Source organism: Etheostoma spectabile, unplaced genomic scaffold, assembly GCF_008692095.1.
Source record: "Etheostoma spectabile isolate EspeVRDwgs_2016 unplaced genomic scaffold, UIUC_Espe_1.0 scaffold00007395, whole genome shotgun sequence".
In the NCBI taxonomy this organism is placed as follows: Eukaryota; Metazoa; Chordata; class Actinopteri; order Perciformes; family Percidae; genus Etheostoma; species Etheostoma spectabile.
The window spans coordinates 57,430-79,180 of record NW_022603487.1 but is presented as its reverse complement, the minus strand read 5'-3'; the positions used below and the strand labels follow the sequence as shown (position 1 = coordinate 79,180).

Genomic DNA, 21,751 nt, shown 5'->3' with positions numbered 1-21,751 from the left:
CATTATGAGACACACACACACAGACACACACACTCAGAGACACACACACACACAGACGCGCACACACACAGACACGCACAGAGACACACACACACACAGAGACAGACACGCACAGAGACACAGACACACACACAGACATGCACAGAGACACACACACAGAGACAGACACGCACAGAGACACAGACACACACACAGACATGCACAGAGACACACACAGAGACACACGCACAGACATGCACAGAGACTAACTCAGAGACACACCCAGACACACAGAGACAGGATGTCCTGTTTACAGAGGAGGGGGAGGGAGCAGTGAAAGTGAAAGTGTGTAGACTCCATCTAGTGTTGCAGCAGGAGAACGTCTCCGCCGCTGGTGAGTGTTCATCATTTAATATTTAATATTTAATATTTTACTGTTTCAGTCTGAGTCCGTTTGTCCCTGAGGACAGTAGAGGACAGACATGTTAGAGTGGACGTGAGTCTGGACCCACAACTTCAAAGGGCTGATGGTGAGACTCGGGTTTAGGACCAGGGTTAGAATCAGATTAGGGTGAAGGGGGGTGGGCTAAGGAATGCACTACGTCATGGCCGGTCCCCAGAAAGATAGTGAGACACACTCGGGGTGTGTGTGTGTGGTGTGTGTGTGTGTGTGTGTGTGTGTGTGTGTGTGTGTGGTGTGTGTGTGTGTTTGGTGTGGTGTGTGTGTGTGTGTGTGGTGTGTGTGTGTGTGTGTGTGTGTGTGTGTGTGTGTGTGTCCTCTGGGGGAGAACTGGCTGCTGTTACTCCGTTCATGGAGGGTCCATTGAGTGTCTCCAGATAACGCTCGTTATGAATTGATACTATTAATAAAATTGAATTGAATGATTAATTATACAATCAATAATTAATTAGAATTAATAATGAATTAATCAAAGACAACCCACAGTTTAATTTCACAGAGAGAAAAGACATAATTAATCATAATTAATCATAATTACCAACCTGTCAGACTGAGCTCAGACCAGACCAGGGCGGATGGTGTGATGGAGGAAGAGGACGGAGCAGAGTCCGGCTGTCGGTCTATGAAGAGTGACTGGTCCAGAGACTACCCCCCAAACCTCAGCCCTGAACCTGGACCCTCAGACACAAGGTCAGAGACCTGCTGCTGACTCACTGTTAGAGACCTGCTGCTGACTCGCTGTTAGAGACCTGCTGACTCACTGTTAGAGACCTGCTGCAGACTCACTGTTAGAGACCTGCTGCAGACTCACTGTTAGAGACCTGCTGACTCACTGTTAGAGACCTGCTGCTGACTCATTGTTAGAGACCTGCTGCTGACTCGCTGTTAGAGACCGGCTGACTCACTGTTAGAGACCTGCTGCAGACTCACTGTTAGAGACCTGCTGACTCATGTTAGAGACCTGCTGCTGACTCACTGTTAGAGACCTGCTGACTCACTGTTAGAGACCTGCTGACTCACTGTTAGAGACCTGCTGACTCACTGTTAGAGACCTGCTGCTGACTCACTGTTAGAGACCTGCTGCAGAATCACTGTTAGAGACCTGCGACTCACTGTTAGAGACCTGCTGCTGACTCGCTGTTAGAGACCTGCTGCAGACTCACTGTTAGAGACCTGCTGACTCACTGTTAGAGACCTGCTGCTGACTCACTGTTAGAGACCTGCTGCAGACTCACTGTTAGAGACCTGCTGCTGACTCACTGTTAGGGACCTGCTGACTCACTGTTAGAGACCTGCTGACTCACTGTTAGAGACCTGCTGCGACTCACTGTTAGAGACTGCTGACTCACTGTTAGAGACCTGCGGACTCACTGTAGAGACCTGCTGACTCACTGTAGAGACCTGCTGCTGACTCACTGTTAGAGACCTGCTGACTCACTGTTAGAGACCTGCTGACTCACTGTTAGAGACCTGCTAACTCACTGTTAGAGACCTGCTGACTCACTTTAGAGACCTGCTGACTCACTGTTAGAGACCTGCTGACTCACTGTTAGGGACCTGCTGCTGACTCACTGTTAGAGACCTGCTGCTGACTCACTGTTAGAGACCTGCTGACTCACTGTTAGAGACCTGCTGACTCACTGTTAGAGACCTGCTGCTGACTCACTGTTAGAGACCTGCTGCTGACTCACTGTTAGAGACCTGCTGCTGACTCACTGTTAGAGACTGCTGCTGACTCACTGTTAGAGACCTGCTGACTCACTGTTAGAGACCTGCTGACTCACTGTTAGAGACCTGCTGCTGACTCACTGTTAGGGACCTGCTGCTGACTCACTGTTAGAGACCTGCTGCTGACTCACTGTTAGAGACCTGCTGACTCACTGTTAGAGACCTGCTGACTCACTGTTAGAGACCTGCTGCTGACTCACTGTTAGAGACCTGCTGCTGACTCACTGTTAGAGACCTGCTGCTGACTCACTGTTAGAGACCTGCTGCTGACTCACTGTTAGAGACCTGCTGGACTCACTGTTAGAGACCTGCTGACTCTCTGTTAGAGACCTGCTAACTCACTGTTAGAGACCTGCTGACTCACTGTTAGAGACCTGCTGCTGACTCACTGTTAGAGACCTGCTGCTGACTCACTGTTAGAGACCTGCTGCTGACTCACTGTTAGAGACCTGCTGACTCACTGTTAGAGGACCTGCTGCTGACTCACTGTTAGAGACCTGCTGACTCACTGTTAGAGACCTGCTGACTCACTGTTAGAGACCTGCTGACTCACTGTTAGAGACCTGCTGCTGACTCACTGTTAGAGACCTGCTGACTCACTGTTAGAGACCTGCTGACTCACTGTTAGGGACCTGCTGCTGACTCACAGAAAAGACTAATCAGAATATTATTCTATGCAAAGAGTCTAATTATAACAAAGGATGTAAATCATTATTAATCATAATTACCAACCTGTCAGACTGAGCTCAGACCAGACCAGGGCGGATGGTGTGATGGACCCCTACTAAACTGTTTAAATGACGTCAAAGCGTGGTTAGCCCAAAATCTTTTAAAACTAAATGAGAGTAAAACTGAGATCATGCCGTTTGGCCCCACTAACTCTATGATCGACTTGGGCCCCCTCAGTGATTCTGTGCATCCTGTTGTAACTACCCTTGGGGTAAAAATAGACAGTGATTTTAAACTTGACAAACAAATAAATGCAGTCGTGAAATCTAGTTTTTATCATCTTCGTCTTTTAGCCAAAGTTAAACCGTTTTTGTCTTTTAACAGTTTTGAACAAGCTATACATGCTTTTATTTCTTCTCGTTTAGAGACTGTATATCGGTGTAAGTCACAAAGCACTTTCACACTCACAGTTAGTCCAAAATTCTGCAGCACGTCTTTTAACTGGAACTAAAAAGCGCGCTCATATAAGTCCAGTTCTTGCCTCATTGCACTGGCTTCCTGTACGGTTTAGGATTGATTTTAAGATTTTATTGTTTGTTTTTAAAGCTGTGAATGGACCGGCCCCAACATATATCTCAGACCTGATCCAGATTTATAGGCCGGCGCGGTCCCTGAGGTCAGAGAGCCAGCTCCAGCTTGTGGTCCCAAAGACGAGACTTAAAACTCGGGGGGACAGGGCCTTTTCTGTGGCTGGACCTAGACTCTGGAACGCTCTGCCCCCCCATGTCCCAACAGCCCCAACAGCCCCTCCATGGCCCAACAGCCCCCCATGTCCCACCATGTCCCTCCATGTCCCACCATGTCCCTCCATGTCCCACCATGTCCCTCCATGGCCCAACAGCCCCTCCATGGCCCAACAGCCCCTCCATGGCCCAACAGCCCCCCCATGTCCCACCATGTCCCTCCATGTCCCACCATGTCCCTCCATGGCCCAACAGCCCCTCCATGGCCCAACAGCCCCTCCATGTCCCAACAGCCCCCCCATGTCCCACCATGTCCCTCCATGTCCCACCATGTCCCTCCATGGCCCAACAGCCCCTCCATGGCCCAACAGCCCCTCCATGGCCCAACAGCCCCCCATGTCCCACCATGTCCCTCCATGTCCCACCATGTCCCTCCATGGCCCAACAGCCCCTCCATGGCCAACAGCCCCTCCATGCCCAACAGCCCCTCCATGTCCCAACAGCCCCCCCATGTCCCACCATGTCCCTCCATGTCCCACCATGTCCCTCCATGGCCCAACAGCCCCTCCATGGCCCAACAGCCCCTCCATGTCCCAACAGCCCCCCCATGTCCCACCATGTCCCTCCATGTCCCACCATGTCCCTCCATGTCCCAACACCCCCTCCATGGCCCAACAGCCCCTCCATGTCCCAACAGCCCCCCCATGTCCCACCATGTCCCTCCATGTCCCACCATGTCCCTCCATGTCCCAACACCCCCTCCATGGCCCAACAGCCCCTCCATGTCCCAACAGCCCCCCCATGTCCCACCATGTCCCTCCATGTCCCACCATGTCCTCCATGTCCCAACACCCCCTCCATGGCCCAACAGCCCCTCCATGCCCAACAGCCCCTCCATGTCCCAACAGCCCCCCCATGTCCCACCATGTCCCTCCATGTCCCACCATGTCCCTCCATGTCCCAACACCCCCTCCATGGCCCAACAGCCCCTCCATGTCCCAACAGCCCCCCCATGTCCCCCCATGTCCCTCCATGTCCCACCATGTCCCTCCATGTCCCAAACCCCCTCCATGGCCCAACAGCCCCTCCATGTCCCAACAGCCCCCCCAGGTCCCACCATGTCCCTCCATGTCCCACCATGTCCCTCCATGTCCCAACACCCCCTCCATGGCCCAACAGCCCCTCCATGTCCCAACAGCCCCCCCATGTCCCACCATGTCCCTCCATGTCCCACCATGTCCCTCCATGTCCCAACACCCCCTCCATGTCCCAACAGCCCCTCCATGTCCCAACAGCCCCAACAGTTGAGTGTTTTAAGTCTCGTCTTAAGACACATTTTTATTCTTTGGCTTTTAACTCCATGTGAGTTGTGTGGTCCTCTGATGGCTCTTAATGTTTTATTGTATTTTAGTATTTATTATTTTTATCTATTTTTTATCTTTTTAAACCAGATGCTCTTATTTTGTTTTTACAATATTTTACATTAATTGTTTTGTATGTTTGAGTTTTCTGTGCAGCACTTTGGTAACTTTGTGTTTGTAAAATGTGCTATACAAATAAAGTGGATTGGATTGGATGGAGGAAGAGGACGGAGCAGAGTCCGGCTGTCGGTCCATGAAGAGTGACTGGTCCAGAGACTACCCCCCAAACCTCAGCCCTGAACCTGGACCCTCAGACACAAGGTCAGAGACCTGCTGCTGACTCGCTGTTAGAGACCTGCTGACTCATGTCCTCTGTCCTGTGTCCTTGCCTCTTTGTTGATCCTGTAGTCTGGCTTCATGTAATCAGGAGCGTGGGAGTTAAGACATTTTTAAATTCCCACAGAAAGGCAGCTCTGTGAGACGTGTCGGACAGATATCATGATGTCACTTATAAAGAAATGTCTACACAGAAAGAAGAAGAGGAAAGATGTTTCTGAGGAGGGGCAACCGCCCAGAACCAGAACCAGAACCAGAACCAGAGCTGGACCGGAGGCAGCCATCCAGAGCAGCTCTGGACAACGTACGTAACTCTGCTTAAGTCCTTGTGTCTGAACAGCATCTATAGAACATGGTACTGTCAGGGCCCTCATACTCTGCTTCTGACTGGCTAGTAGTCCTTACCTAGGTACTGTCAGGACCCTCATACTCTGCTTCTGACTGGCTAGTAGTCCTTACCTAGGTACTGTCAGGGCCCTCATACTCTGCTCCTGACTGGCTAGTAGTCCTTACCTAGGTACTGTCAGGGCCCTCATACTCTGCTCCTGACTGGCTAGTAGTCCTTACCTAGGTACTGTCAGGGCCCTCATACTCTGCTTCTGACTGGCTAGTAGTCCTTACCTAGGTACTGTTCAGGACCCTCATACTCTGCTTCTGACTGGCTAGTAGTCCTTACCTAGGTACTGTCAGGGCCCTCATACTCTGCTTCTGACTGGCTAGTAGTCCTTACCTAGGTACTGTCAGGGCCCTCATACTCTGCTCCTGACTGGCTAGTAGTCCTTACCTAGGTACTGTCAGGACCCTCGTACTCTGCTCCTGACTGGCTAGTAGTCCTTACCTAGGTACTGTTCAGGACCCTCATACTCTGCTTCTGACTGGCTAGTAGTCCTTACCTAGGTACTGTCAGGGCCCTCATACTCTGCTCCTGACTGGCTAGTAGTCCTTACTTAGGTACTGTCAGGGCCCTCATACTCTGCTCCTGACTGGCTAGTAGTCCTTACCTAGGTACTGTCAGGGCCTCATACTCTGCTCCTGACTGGCTAGTAGTCCTTACCTAGGTACTGTCAGGACCTTCATACTCTGCTCCTGACTGGCTAGTAGTCCTTACCTAGGTACTGTCAGGGCCCTCATACTCTGCTTCTGACTGGCTAGTAGTCCTTACCTAGGTACTGTCAGGGCCCTCATACTCTGCTCCTGACTGGCTAGTAGTCCTTACCTAGGTACTGTCAGGGCCCTCATACTCTGCTCCTGACTGGCTAGTAGTCCTTACCTAGGTACTGTCAGGGTACACCCTCATACTCTGCTTCTGACTGGCTAGTAGTCCTTACCTAGGTACTGTCAGGGCCCTCATACTCTGCTCCTGACTGGCTAGTAGTCCTTACCTAGGTACTGTCAGGGCCCTCATACTCTGCTTCTGACTGGCTAGTAGTCCTTACCTAGGTACTGTCAGGGCCCTCATACTCTGCTCCTGACTGGCTAGTAGTCCTTACCTAGGTACTGTCAGGGCCCTCATACTCTGCTTCTGACTGGCTAGTAGTCCTTACCTAGGTACTGTCAGGGCCCTCATACTCTGCTCCTGACTGGCTAGTAGTCCTTACCTAGGTACTGTCAGGGTACACCCTCATACTCTGCTTCTGACTGGCTAGTAGTCCTTACCTAGGTACTGTCAGGGCCTCATACTCTGCTTCTGACTTGCTAGTAGTCCTTACCTAGGTACTGTCAGGACCCTCATACTCTGCTCCTGACTGGCTAGTAGTCCTTACCTAGGTACTGTCAGGGCCTCATACTGCTCCTGACTGGCTAGTAGTCCTTACCTAGGTACTGTCAGGGTACACCCTCATACTCTGCTTCTGACTGGCTAGTAGTCCTCATACTCTGCTCCTGACTGGCTAGTAGTCCTTACCTAGGTACTGTCAGGGCCCTCATACTCTGCTTCTGACTGGCTAGTAGTCCTTACCTAGGTACTGTCAGGGCCCTCATACTCTGCTCCTGACTGGCTAGTAGTCCTTACCTAGGTACTGTCAGGGTACACCCTCATACTCTGCTCCTGACTGGCTAGTAGTCCTTACCTAGGTACTGTCAGGGCCCTCATACTCTGCTCCTGACTGGCTAGTAGTCCTTACCTAGGTACTGTCAGGGCCCTCATACTCTGCTCCTGACTGGCTAGTAGTCCTTACCTAGGTACTGTCAGGGCCCTCATACTCTGCTCCTGACTGGCTAGTAGTCCTTACCTAGGTACTGTCAGGGTACACCCTCATACTCTGCTCCTGACTGGCTAGTAGTCCTTACCTAGGTACTGTCAGGGTACACCCTCATACTCTGCTTCTGACTGGCTAGTAGTCCTTACCTAGGTACTGTCAGGGCCTCATACTCTGCTTCTGACTGGCTAGTAGTCCTTACCTAGGTACTGTCAGGGCCTCATACTCTGCTTCTGACTGGCTAGTAGTCCTTACCTAGGTACTGTCAGGGCCTCATACTCTGCTTCTGACTGGCTAGTAGTCCTTACCTAGGTACTGTCAGGGCCCTCATACTCTGCTCCTGACTGGCTAGTAGTCCTTACCTAGGTACTGTCAGGGCCTCATACTCTGCTTCTGACTTGCTAGTAGTCCTTACCTAGGTACTGTCAGGACCCTCATACTCTGCTCCTGACTGGCTAGTAGTCCTTACCTAGGTACTGTCAGGGCCTCATACTCTGCTCCTGACTGGCTAGTAGTCCTTACCTAGGTACTGTCAGGGCCTCATACTCTGCTCCTGACTGGCTAGTAGTCCTTACCTAGGTACTGTCAGGGCCTCATACTCTGCTCCTGACTGGCTAGTAGTCCTTACCTAGGTACTGTCAGGGCCTCATACTCTGCTCCTGACTGGCTAGTAGTCCTTACCTAGGTACTGTCAGGACCCTCATACTCTCCTTCTGACTGGCTAGTAGTCCTTACCTAGGTACTGTCAGGGCCTCATACTCTGCTCCTGACTGGCTAGTAGTCCTTACCTAGGTACTGTCAGGACCCTCATACTCTGCTCCTGACTGGCTAGTAGTCCTTACCTAGGTACTGTCAGGGCCTCATACTCTGCTCCTGACTGGCTAGTAGTCCTTACCTAGGTACTGTCAGGGCCCTCATACTCTGCTTCTGACTGGCTAGTAGTCCTTACCTAGGTACTGTCAGGGCCCTCATACTCGCTCCTGATTGGCTAGTAGTCCTTACCTAGGTACTGTCAGGGCCCTCATACTCTGCTCCTGACTGGCTAGTAGTCCTTACCTAGGTACTGTCAGGGCCCTCATACTCTGCTTCTGACTGGCTAGTAGTCCTTACCTAGGTACTGTTCAGGACCCTCATACTCTGAGCATGGATATATCTGTATATATAATTTGGAGCATGAAAAGGAGACGTACTCACTTTTCTTTAGTCTTTAGTTTTGTCTCTCCCCTTTTGTCCTTTTTTAGGAATTAGTGGACAACATGGACATAAGATCAGTGTGAAGAGGACATGTGAACGTGTGACTGAAGGAAGTGATCAAACAGGAAGTGGAACCCTCCTCTGCAGGATCTACACAGTCCTCTGCATCACAGAGGAACTGAGTGAAGATGTTAATACCCAACATGAGGTGAGGCAGCTGGAGACAGCTTCCAAGAAGAAGATCCTCCACGACTCTCCGATCCAGTGCAGCGACATCTTTAAAGCCTCACCTGGCCAACAGAAACCCATCAGAGTGGTTCTGATGATCGGCGTCGCTGGCGTTGGAAAAACCTTCTCAGTGCAGAAGTTCTGTCTGGACTGGGCCGAGGGGTTGGAGAACCAAGATGTCGATCTGGTGATTCCTCTTTCCTTCAGGGAGCTGAACCTGATCAGAGATGAGCAGTACAGTCTTCTGGAGCTGGTCCGTGTTTTCCATCCAACATTACAGGAGGTCCCAGCAGACCAGCTCGCTGCCTCCAGACTTCTCTTCATCTTTGACGGCCTGGATGAAAGCAGACTTTCACTGGATTTCAACAACGATGAGGCTGTTCCTGATGTCACACACAAGTCCTCAGTCAACCTGCTGTTGACAAACCTCATCCAGGGGAAGCTGCTTCCCTCGGCTCTCGTCTGGATCACGTCCCGACCTGCAGCAGCCAATCAGATCCCTCCTGCGTGTGTTGACAGGGTAACAGAAGTACGAGGCTTTACTGACCCCCAGAAGGAGGAGTACTTCAGGAAGAGAGTCAGTGATGAAGAGCTGTCCAGGAGAATCATCTCCCACATCAAGACCTCCAGGAGCCTCCACATCATGTGTCTGATCCCAGTCTTCTGCTGGATCACTGCTACAGTCCTGGACCACATGTTGACTACAGACCAGAGAGGAGAGCTGCCCAAGACCCTGACTGACATGTACTCCCACTTCCTGCTGGTTCAGACAAAGAGGAAGAAGCTCAAGTACGCTGAGGGACATGAGACGAGTCCACAGGAGCTGATGGAGGCCGACGGGGAAGTTCTTCTGAAGCTGGGGAGGCTGGCGTTTGAACAGCTGGAGAAAGGAAACATCATGTTCTACCAAGAAGACCTGGAGCGCTGTGGTCTGGATGTCACAGAGGCCTCGCTGTACTCAGGAGTCTGTTCACAGATCTTCAAAAGAGAGAGTGTTGTCTTCCAGAAATCAGTCTACTGCTTTGTTCATCTGAGCGTTCAGGAGTTTCTGGCTGCAGTCTATCTTTTCCACTGTTACACCAACAGGAACACACAGGTACTCAAGGACTTCCTGGGACCAGACTGGGACTGGCGCTATAAAAACATTGACCCATCCCTGAAGGAGTTTCAGGAAAAAGGCTACATTGATTCATCCCTGGATGTCTTCCTTAAGAGAGCTGTGCAGAAATCCCTTGAGAGTGAAAATGGCCACCTGGACCTGTTTGTCCGCTTCCTTCATGGCCTCTCTCTGGAGTCAAACCAGAGACTCTTAGGAGGTCTGCTGGGTCAGACAGACAACAGTCCAGAAATCATCCAGAGAGCCATCAACAACCTGAAGGAGATGAACAGTTATGAGATCTCTCCTGACAGAAGCATCAACATCTTCCACTGTCTGATGGAGATGAAGGACCACTCAGTCCATCAGGAGATCCAAGAGTTCCTGAAGTCTGAGAACAGATCAGGGAAGGAACTCTCTGAGATCCACTGCTCAGCTCTGGCCTACATGCTGCAGATGTCAGAGGAGGTTCTGGATGAGTTGGACCTGCAGAAGTACAAAACATCAGACCAGGGACGACTGAGACTGGTTCCAGCTGTGAGGAACTGCAGAAAGGCTCGGTAAGTCCAGATGTGATTCACTCGAAAGTAATGTGAAGAGATCCCCACAGGAAGCCTGATAACCAAACTAAACCATGAGCATCGACGCTGCTAAACGATAATGCTCTGTAGACCGTGGGGCCCTGCACGCCCTGCACGCCCTGCACGCCCTGCACGCCCTGCACACCCTGCACGCCCTGCACACCCTGCACGCCCTGCACACCCTGCACACCCTGCACGCCCTGCACACCCTGCACGCCCTGCACACCCTGCACGCCCTGCACGCCCTGCACGCCCTACACGCCCTGCACACCCTGCACGCCCTGCACGCCCTGCACGCCCTGCTGATACTAATGCATAATACAGCGGACGAATACAGACACGTCTGTATTAATATAACACATTCATAAAATTCACTTACATTTCATGTTACAAAACAAGTAGAGGTCCATAAGACACCGCTGCCTTCTCCAGGAAAGTATATGTACACATACATAAGTGTATATATACACATACATGAGTGTATATATACACATACATAAGTGTATATGTACACATACATAAGTGTATATATACACATACATAATGTATACAGTGACTGCACTTTGTTTCTATAATGTTTCTATTTTATATAAAGACACACAGACGTGTAATATCTGTGATCTGCTGGAACTAATACCACCTGAAGTTTAAACTATTTTTAAACGGTTTTCATTTAATTATTGCTTTAATATTTTTACGAGATGTTTCTGAACTAATTCATTTTATAGAAGTGAGTTTAATTTGTTGACAGTGAGAAATCTCTCTCTCTGTCTATCTCTCTCTCTCTCTCTCTCTCTCTCTCTCTCTCTCTCTCTCTGTCTGTCTCTCTCTCTCTCTCTCTCTCTCTGTCTCTCTCTCTCTCTCTGTCTCTCTCTCTCTCTCTCTCTCTCTCTCTCTCTCTCTCTCTCTCTCTCTCTCTCTCTCTCTCTCTCTCTCTCTCTCTCTCTCTCTGGTAGTATTTGAATGGAAGTTTTATCAGTTTGCAAATTTAAACTGTCGTACAAAATGTTTCCATTCCAGTAACACTAAAGGCTGGATATGCAGAGAAAATAGCAGCATACAGTTATATTATTTTCCACTGGCGGAAAATTAGCCATACAATTATAATAATATAAACTTTTGTACTAATTATACTTTAAATGCAACAGAAGTAATTAAATGAATTTATTAAAAGATGAAAAGGAGATGAGGTGACATAATAACACGAGTGTAGTTACAACCTGCAGCAATTTTAAGGTTCACTGAACATTAAATTAAAATAAAGTTTAACAAACACAAATCACAGCAGCCTGTAAACCACAACCTGACACACATGTTCCTTTCAGTCAGCTGTCAGAAACAGTGGTCCAAAGCAGCTGGATGGGTTCATTATGTTGCTCAGGGACACTTGTGATCAATGACTGACCAGCTGAACTACACATTCTTCTTCATGTGTTTTGTGATCAAAAGGCATTGTCTATTTTTTATGATAAAGTACCAGATGTTATTCAATTTGAAATATTTTACTATCTGTAATCACAGACTATCTAACTCGGGACTCTCAGAGGCTCACTGTGGAGTCGTGGCCTCAGCTCTGAAGTCCAACCCCTCCCATCTGAGAGAGCTGGACCTGAGTCACAACAAGCTGCAGGATTCAGGAGTGAAGCATCTGTCTGCTGGACTGCAGAGTCCACAATGTAGACTGGAGACTTTAAGGTCAGTCCATGTGTTGTTAGCATGTACAGTGTGATGCAGGGTTCAGTAATAAAGCGGATGTAAATTCATCTAAAGTCTTCAAAAGAGACATAGCCTTATTTATTTTTTCATTTTTTATTTCAAAAACAAACATCTGTCTTAATATTTTGCTTAAAAATGATTGTTATGAATAAGAAGAAACAGAAGAGACTGAAAGAAACAGTAAAGTTTTTGAATCCAACATGCCTCATTTGATGTACCTTGTTTTCAACATGCATCCTGTTGCTAGAGTGTTTGGGGTCTGTAAAAATATCATGTTAATCTTCTAAAGAGCAACAATAGAGTCAATTCTTCGGTACAGTATTACCAGCTGGTTTGTAAATCTGACAGTCAAATCCAAAACTCATAGATATTCAATCTGGTCAAGACGGCAGGCAAATTCCTGGAACACCTGCACCTCTCAACCCGCAGGAGCTTTTTGATCAGGCAACAATTAAGACCGTTTTATAGACTAGACTTAGACTTATACTTAGACTTAGCTTTATTAATCCCTTTGGGATGACTCCCGCCAGGAAATTAAAGTTACCAGCATCCGATACAGCATGAGAAGGAGAAAAAATAAGAATACAATAAACACAAAGTAATACAATGATGCACAGGACAACACACAGAACATGTGGTTACATGAAGGGATTATTTGAGGTGACTGGGGCAGGGGGTGAAGAAACACAAAAAGAAGGTCCCCGAGGCAGTCAGTTTGGAGGGGGGTAGGGATAGGGACGGGGTGTGTATGTGAGTATGTGTGTGTGTGTGTGTGTGTGTGTGTAAAGACAGCACAGGAGGAGAGGCCAGCTGCAGGTTGTTTTCCCGAAAGTTTCCCAGGAAAACAGCAGGCAGGTGGGAGAGAGAAAGAAAGTCTCCACACAACAAAGTAGACAAAAATAGGAGATAGTAGGGGAGAGTGGGAGAGAGACTGCACTCGAGTAAGTAAAAAAGAGCTAGAAAACCGGAGAGCTACTGGAGAGGCAGCCGTCTTCCACAGCGCCTACATGATGAAATCTCCATGATTATCTAAGTCTCTGTGTTGTTTTCAGAGTTTGAGCTGTTGAACTCAAGAAAGAGGGACAGGGTCCTCTGGGTAAATATAACAGATACAACAGGTGCTCAATGATCAGCGATGAACGTATGACTATGAATTTATTAATGTATATGTTTGACTCAATGTTCAATGTACATTTTTATTTTTAATGTTTTAACCCTGTTGTGTCTCTGTTGTAACTCTAGCCGCAATTTCTCTGTGTCTCTCTGGGAGACTAATGTAGATCCTTTGATTTTGGTTTGGAGTCTCCATCTTCCAGACTTCTACACTCTAAACCTTCTGCTCTGTGCAGATTACTAAACACTGAATGATTTCAAGCAGGACCAATGGGCCCCAATCAACAATATCTTCCTAGGTTCATTCTTAAATTTCTTAAATTCTTAAAGTCTATATCTGGTTCATAACGTGTTCTCAAAGAGCAGAATTGTTAGCAGGTGTGTTCTTGGGACTCTGATGAATCCCATAGTTGTTGTAATTGTGCCCATTGCTCCTATGTAGCACAGGTAAATGCCCCGTTAATTCCCATAAAAGGGCATTCTATGGCAGGGCCGTGTTGTGTGCACAGTTAGAGAAATGTCGAAAAAGACGAGAAGACCTCGACTCCAAAAGTGGAGGTACTGCTGCAAGCACGCAGCAAATAGATTATTAAAACAAACAAACATATAATTACGTGTAAATAATGAAAAGAATTATTAAAAAAATTATAAAGAACTATTAATATTTTAAATTACAATGGATGTAAATGGTTTAACATACAAACATTTCAGCTTTCAGCTCTGAATTTTGCGTAAGATTGTGTAGATTGTGTTCTTACTTAACAACAAATCCCAAATAAGAAAACATGGGTAAATACCAGAATCTAAAGTACGTGAAAACTGCGTAAGTCCGGTTTAAGAATAAAATTTGTTCTTAAGAAAGATTGATGAGGCCCGTTGTCTTCTAAAGTCACATCATTGATTCTTTATTCAGGTTGAGGGACTGCAGTTTGTCGGGGACCAGCTGTGCTTCTCTGACCTCAGCTCTGAAGTCCAACCCCTCCCACCTGAGACTGCTGAACCTGAGTCACAACGAGCTGCAGGACTCAGACGTGAAACAGCTGTGTGGTTTTCTGGAGAGTCCAGACTGTAGACTGGAGACTCTGAGGTCAGACACCATGTTTCACTTCTGTGTGTTAGCTTGTTAACAGCTAACGTTAGCCTGTGTATGTTAATGGTAATGTTACAGTTAACAGGTAACGGGTCAGGAGCCGACGTTTGCACTGATGATAACGTTATGTTCATAGAAGCTAAAACTCAAACATGTCACTGACGTTACCACTTAACCTTACCTACTCCTCTTCACCCCCTCTGGGACATAAGGCTGCTAATAGATCCCTCCATCACATTTATTCCTTGGCATCATGCTGCCTATCTCCCTGTGACAGGTGCAGCTGGTCTAGCAGCTCTAACAGGTAGCAGGGCTGCTTCCAGTCCTAAAAAGGTTCTTCTTTTTAAGAAGACATCCCTGTTACTGCCTTGCCTTGGTTTGATGTGTGACTGATTCACTTCTAGTCTCTAATCTTTTGAATGATGAATGGTGAATGGTGAATGGTGAATTTAAATAAAAAGGTTTATGATTGATTATATAATAATTCTTAAAAGTGTTACTGTGTTATTTCTGTTTCAAAAGGTAGCAAAAAAATAACAAAATCTAGAGTGTTCATGTGATTTAATCAATTAGCAGTGAAATTATATATAGTTATTATAATTAAGTAATGAGTAAAAATTGTGAAGCCAAGATTATTTTTCAGGCTAAATAATCGTGCCAACAACATCTATAACTGTTGCATCCCCATTCAAAATCCTGGGTTGACGTCTCTTCTCTGGCGGCTTCTCGTAACCCAGAAGAATCGTTGGGTACGGGTTATCCTGGGCTGAGGTTTCCCTTCTATCTCCCTTTCATGTCTAAGCCGTCCTGTCAAAAATAAAATCCTAAATTGCAAAAAAAATAAATCTTCAGCCAAATTCTTTGTGATTGGTGGTCTTTTTGGAGGCGATGTACCATTGTTGACAGGAATGCTCTACACTGCTTTCAGGCCTGTGTTCACTTTAATTATTTTGGTCTGGTTATATACACAAGCACGAACAGCACATGTTGTTACTGAGCTCCTTAACGACATCTTTCTTCTTTTATTTAAAGATTATATTTTGGGCTTTTCCTCCTTTATTTGTTAGGACAGCCAGGTGAGAAAGGGGAGAGAGAGGGGAAGACATGCAGGAAATAATCTTTCTTAAAGGTTTTCGGCTTGGCGTAGCTAACAATCTGAAAAATGCCTGAAAATACTTTTTACCTCTTTGCTAATTAGCACACAAAATACAGTTGGAATACTTCTCCCGCCATCTTATCGGACGTTTCACCCATGTTCTTTTTTACATTAGCACCCCCAGGAATAAGGTAGATAGACCGGCACCGGAGGACAAGGTCTTTGTGAATACTTTACTAAACGGTGTAGTTCTGCATGCCTTTAGTTGAAGTAGCAGCACATTGTCATTAAAGATTAATTAGAGCTCTTTTTGTATTTTACAGTTTTTTACCCTGCATCCCTTTGGGATCAGGTGTTTGAAATCTTCTAATCTTCTAAACCTTCAGCTCTGAACAGATGATTAAACACTGAATGAAGCAGGAACGTTGTCTCCTAATGTTAAATCATTTATTCTTTATTTAGATTGAGGCGCTGCAGTTTGTCAGAGACCAGCTGTGCTTCTCTGGCCTCAGCTCTGAAGTCCAACCCCTCCCATCTGAGAGAGCTGGACCTGAGAAACAACCAGCTGCAGGACTCAGGAGTAAAGCTGCTGTGTGGTTTTCTGGAGAGTCCAGACTGTAGACTGGAGACTCTGAGGTCAGTTCACTGACTCTCTGTTAATGTTATAGATCTAATATCTTTAATTAATAATTGAACCTAATTCATGTACAATCATAACTTAGATCTATAAAGTTCTACAATTCCTTTTGTTCATATTTTCATTTTTCTTCTAATAAATTTAGTTTGCAGTCCCAGAATACTTTTTTTGTTAAATAAACTGCAGAAATTGTTCAATGATAGCTGTAAAAGTAAATGAATGTTTATAATTGTTAAATGACCGCATGTATATACATAAGATTATCTGAACTGATACTGGTTTTAAATGAATTAGGTTTATTTTCTGAAGTAGAAATATTTCTATAGTTTCTGTTCATTTCAAAGTGTTAAACAAACTCTCTACTTTTATCTACTTATTTTTTTCTTTTTCAGATTGTATGACTGCAGTTTGTCAGAGACCAGCTGTGCGTCCCTGACCTCAGCTCTGAAGTCCAACCCCTCCCATCTGAGAGTTCTGGAGCTGAGTAACAACCAGCTGCAGGATTCAGACGTGAAGCAGCTGTGTGGTTTTCTGGAGAGTCCAGACTGTGGACTGGAGACTCTCAGGTCAGACACCATGTTTTAGTTCTCTGCTGAGATTAATATGAATGGAAGTTGTAGTGACCCTAAACTGCAGATATAGGGCTGATATTATACTGATCCACAATTAGTATTGTAGGAGCCGATTGAGTTATTGTTTTTATTCATTAAATGTCTGTAATATACACTCTGACCACTAGGGTGTAGTATAGGGTAGCTTGGTTACATGGTGATAGGTATCACAGCAGGGGTGTTTTAAATGAACAGGTAATCAGTGAGCCTGTAGGTGTGGGGAACACACGGTTCTTACTGTCAAACCAGCTTTTGTTACAAGCACTTAATCAAGACTTAAAATTGTAAATACTTTTTTTATTTCTAGGAAATATTCATTCATTGCAATTAAAAACTTTACCCAAAGAAGAAAGAACGTTTCAAACTCTTCATTATACAAGTTCACTTTTGGATAGCCTACAAGTGTCTTAAAGTTAGAGTCTGTACGATTTTCATCTTGTTAATTGTCTTGTTGACTACCGGCACCGTCAGACACCACCTACCAAGAGCCTGGGTCTGTCCCAGGTTTCTTCCTCACCACTGTTGCACTAAATGCTCTTGGGGGAATTACTGTTGGGTCCTTGTAAATCATAGAGTGTCGTCTATATCTACTCTATCTCTAAAGTGTCCCAAGATGACTGTTGTTATGAATTGATTCTATAAATGAAATTGAATTGAAATGTTAAAGTCCTATCTATCAAAGTGTCCTCCTGTTGGATTCAGGTGTTTTTTCTTCTTCTACACTTCTACATTCTATATCTTCACCTTTTAACAGATTTATAAACACTGAATGATTTCAAGCAGGAAGATTGTCACATCATTTATTCTTTATTCAGATTGTGGGACTGCAGTTTGTCAGAGACCAGCTGTGCTTCTCTGGTCTCAGCTCTGAAGTCCAACCCCTCCCATCTGATGGAGCTGGACCTGAGTTACAACGAGCTGCAGGACTCAGGTTTAAATCTGCTGTGTGGTTTTCTGGAGGATCCAAACTGTAGATTGGAGACTCTGAGGTACGTTCACTCCCTCTCTGTTACTGTTATAGATATGTCTAATTAACAACTGAACTTGATTTATGTACAAACATAATGTGGTAAATTTCCTTTTGTTCTTATTTTCATTCTTCTTGTAGTAAAGTTAGCCTGCAGTCACAAAAAATGTTAGAAGAAACTAGAGAAGTTGTTTGTTGTTAAAGTAAAAGAATCTTCATAATGGTTAAATTGTCTGTATGCAGCCAATCCTCTTAACTGATATGAGTTTTAAATGGATAATCATTCATATTGATCCTTTAGAACTCAGCTGTTTAAATTATCAATATAGAGTTGATCCTCTGAGATCAGCAGCATGTTATTAATCTGATTAGAAATGAACAGGTATATGAATGTTGTGGTGACATTTGGAAGATGTTTGTAGAAGGCTGACATAAAGATGATCCCCAATAACACAAAGACGAAGTCTCTACTCATTTTAGGGAAAAGATCATTGAATGTTGAGCTACACATTTAAAACCTCTACACATCTAATTGGATTATAAATCAATTTTTAATTTTTATTTTCATTTATTTTCAGATTGAGTGTCTGCAGGTTGTCAGAGACCAGCTGTGGTTCTCTGGCCTCAGCTCTAAAGTCCAACCCCTCCCATCTGAGGGAGCTGCAGCTGAGTAAAAACAAGCTGCAGGACTCAGGAGTGGAGCAGCTGTGTGGTTTTCTGGAGAGTCCAGACTGTAGACTGAAGACTCTGAGGTCAGACATCATGTTATCTTTTTTTAAACATCTTTTTATTGAGATTTTTTTTTCTTTAAACATAAACATTTTTTACAAATTAAATGAACATTATTTAATGTTGCACAAAGGTAAATGACATAAGATCAAGAAGCTGTCAATCAGTCTAAAACTCAACCACACAGTCCTGGGAAGAAGTTAAATCAGCCAGGATAACTGACAGCTCTTGTTTGGGGGTTCAGGGCCTTTACCTGCAAGGTGTAAGACTGGTTCACTTCAATCATTAATATTGTGATTGTCACGATTTGGAAACAGCAGACTGGGACCCAAAATGCGGAGGTTAGAGACGAGGAGGCAATCAGAAGATTTTGAAAGTTTATAAAAAAAGGTTTCCAGGTTTTGCAGACAGGCAAAAGGTAAAGGGAGATCCTTCTGTGTGAGCTCCTCCTTTTTATTACCACGAGTTTACAGACACATCTCTGCTGATTGGCTATCAGCTGAGCCAATGAACAAAAGACAAACCCACAAATCTCAAAGCCCGTTGCACACATTGTTCCGGGGATGCATGTCCTTCAACCAAGAATCCGTAGTGAAACGGTGCACACCGTTCTGAGGTTAAGAGCTCTAGGTGAAATGAATTAGGGCCGGGCAGACAATCACAGGAAAACACACCAGGCAGGAAGTAAAACAAGACAGGACTCATGATAAATAAAAGACATGCATCCTAGGTAGGACTACAGTTGAAATATAGCCAATTGGCTAACACTGGCCAATTACAGAAATGTTCATTAATGTGCATTGTCCTAATCAAATAAATAAAATAAATTTAAAAATAAATTTAAATAAACAGAGGGACTACAAAATAAAACAGCAAATTAAAGCTGCCAGCAGCGATGAAGGCCCCCCCCCCCTCCCAGCACGTCCTGGCCGGATGCCCAGGAAGTTCACTTCAAATGTTGCACACAGCCCGAGCAGAGCACCAGGAACAGCTGTGAGGACCCCAATGACTTGGAGAGGCACATTCGGTTGTTAAAATCCAAATCTTTGGTTCCATTTGCAAAACCAACAGGTTCCTTACACTTCGTGCGAGGCACCGTTGGGCCTAATTTGCAAGTCAATATATTTTTTCAAACTGTTATTTTTGTCACAACGTGAATATTACACATTGATAAAGCAAAACAATGTAGATTTTTCTGAAGTTTTGCAACATAAATAAATGATCAACCTATAACGTCAATATTAATCCAAGCTGCAGTCTGTTATGTTTAAGTGGATGGAGACTCCAACTGTTAAACTTGTAAACTTACTTCTCTGAACAGATTATTAAAGACTAAATGACTGCAAGCAGGAACTCTGTATTCTAAAGTTACATCATTAATTCTTTATTCAGATTGATTGGCTGCAGTTTGACGGAGACCAGCTGTGCTGCTCTGGCCTCAGCGCTGAAGTCCAACCCCTCCCACCTGAGAGAGCTGGACCTGAGTGACAACAGCCTGAAGGATTCAGACGGGAAGCTGCTGTGTGATCTGAAGGAGAGTCCAGACTGCAGACTGGAGACTGTGAGGTCAGTAGAGAGGTGGAGTCAGTCCGTGCTGGTTTCAGCAGAATTGAACTAAACAGTTAGTATCAAAGCAGAGACCCAGTATTTCCTGTAAAGCTGTAACCTTCACAGTGAAGCTGTGAGAGGAAAATGGTAACTGAGAGAGAACAGTCAACCAATCAGATCATGTGTTTGAGTTGATGTGAAGATGACTGTTGTGTTTGTGTCTGCAGGATACATATACAGTACATCTTGATTACAGCTGACAGCGTCACATCTCCAGAGACATTACATCTGATCTCAAAGTGGTTGAGCTCTCATTTCAACACTAATGATCAGTTTATCTTTATCAGTCTGATCAGTCTGACTGTAGCCTGAAAATCACAGGATCTTCTTTCATAGAACCAGCCCCTAGCTCTTCCAGTCAAAAGGCCTTTTGACCCAAAAACGAGAATCGGGTCAATGCTTTAAGTCAGTGCTTAAAAACTAACTGGCGATTTGAAAATATGACTAGGTCAAGCCGCCCCACTGTAACTCTTTAAGAAAATCTCTTCAAAATAAAATAAAAATAATTGCTAGAGGCTTAGGCCTGGTGGGGGTTACTCAGGCCCAGTGGGCCGCCAGGCTGGCAGGACATTGGGGAAACCCTGGTGATTTGAGGCTTTTCAGCAGTTTTTTTCCACTTTGTACTTCATTGAAACCTGCAGACTCAGACTCAATGCCCAAACCCTGTGCAGGTCTGTGAGCTTCAACGTCACCATGAGAGCTGAAGGAGGCAGGCTGCTCTTCTTGGTCCTGCTGCATCCCTGACGGACCGCTGATGAAAACACTCATCCATCTCTTCTGTTTCCCTTTCTCTTCAGGTGGGAGTGATCTCTGTCGGAGGGAGGGATCAGAAAGCCCCGAGTCTACAGAAGGAAGAGGGGGAGGGTTTTTAAGGTCACTGCCAACGTAAACATCAGTCTCCCATGTGTCCAAGGCCGTTAAGCCAATCAATGCTGAATCATGCACCAGCCCTGAATTTGGCCTTGGTGACACTTTGACATGTTTCTGACTGTTAGTTGTTAACTGGGGGGGCGGCTGTGGCTCAGGGGTAGAGCGGGTGCCTGCCAATCGGAAGGTTGGTGGTTCAATCCCTGGCCCTGCAGTCCCATTTCGAAGTGTCCTTGGGCAGGAGACTGAACCCCGAGTTGCCCCCGATGCTGCGCATCGGAGTGTGAATGTGTGTGTGAGTGAGTGTGTTTCTAATGAGCAGCCTCGGCCACAGTGTATGAATGTGTGTGATGGTGAATAGATCCTGTATGATGTAAAAGCGCTTTATATATAAATACATTTACATTTAGTGTCATTAACCAGCTTGCTGTCCTCCTGTTATCCTGGTCTCTGCTGCAGTCTGCTGGTGGTAACGGGTCTGTGTGGCGTGGCATAGAAACGGGTTACATTCCTCGTGCAGCTTATCACAGTTTTTCCTGTTGCCGCGTGTTCCGCGTTGCCACTTCACGGTGTTGCACTCTTAAGTTTGATATACGACAAGAAACGGCATCTTCGATTCATATTTCAATCATTTTACAGCCATAAGAGCTAGAAACTTACCGTCTTTTCCAGCTAAAAGCTAACCGTCAAGGGGGGGGGGATCTGTGGGGTCTGTGGAGTCTGTGGGGTCTGTGGGGTCTGTGG

At 45.8% G+C, this 21,751-nt stretch overlaps 1 protein-coding gene across 10 annotated transcripts; it reads left to right on the top strand.

Moving 5' to 3' along the window:
- Nucleotides 1–307: 307 nt before the first annotated feature.
- Nucleotides 308–21,706, top strand: LOC116678447 (NACHT, LRR and PYD domains-containing protein 12). 10 transcript variants are annotated; one of them, XM_032508365.1, is made up of 13 exons: nt 309–373; nt 989–1,129; nt 5,142–5,261; nt 5,471–5,580; nt 8,716–10,552; nt 12,095–12,268; nt 14,316–14,489; nt 16,051–16,224; nt 16,618–16,791; nt 17,652–17,825; nt 18,382–18,555; nt 19,925–20,098; nt 20,938–21,706. In XM_032508365.1, exons 2-13 carry the CDS (start codon nt 1,023–1,025, stop codon nt 20,945–20,947), a joined length of 3,402 nt encoding a protein of 1,133 aa, XP_032364256.1. In that variant the 5' UTR covers nt 309–373; nt 989–1,022; the 3' UTR covers nt 20,948–21,706. The 10 variants fall into 10 exon arrangements, with proteins under 10 accessions (XP_032364255.1, XP_032364256.1, XP_032364258.1 ...); XM_032508364.1 differs by lacking the exon at nt 20,938–21,706 and having other exon boundaries at nt 308–373; nt 19,925–20,232; XM_032508367.1 differs by lacking the exons at nt 16,051–16,224; nt 20,938–21,706 and having other exon boundaries at nt 310–373; nt 19,925–20,231.
- Nucleotides 21,707–21,751: the final 45 nt, after the last annotated feature.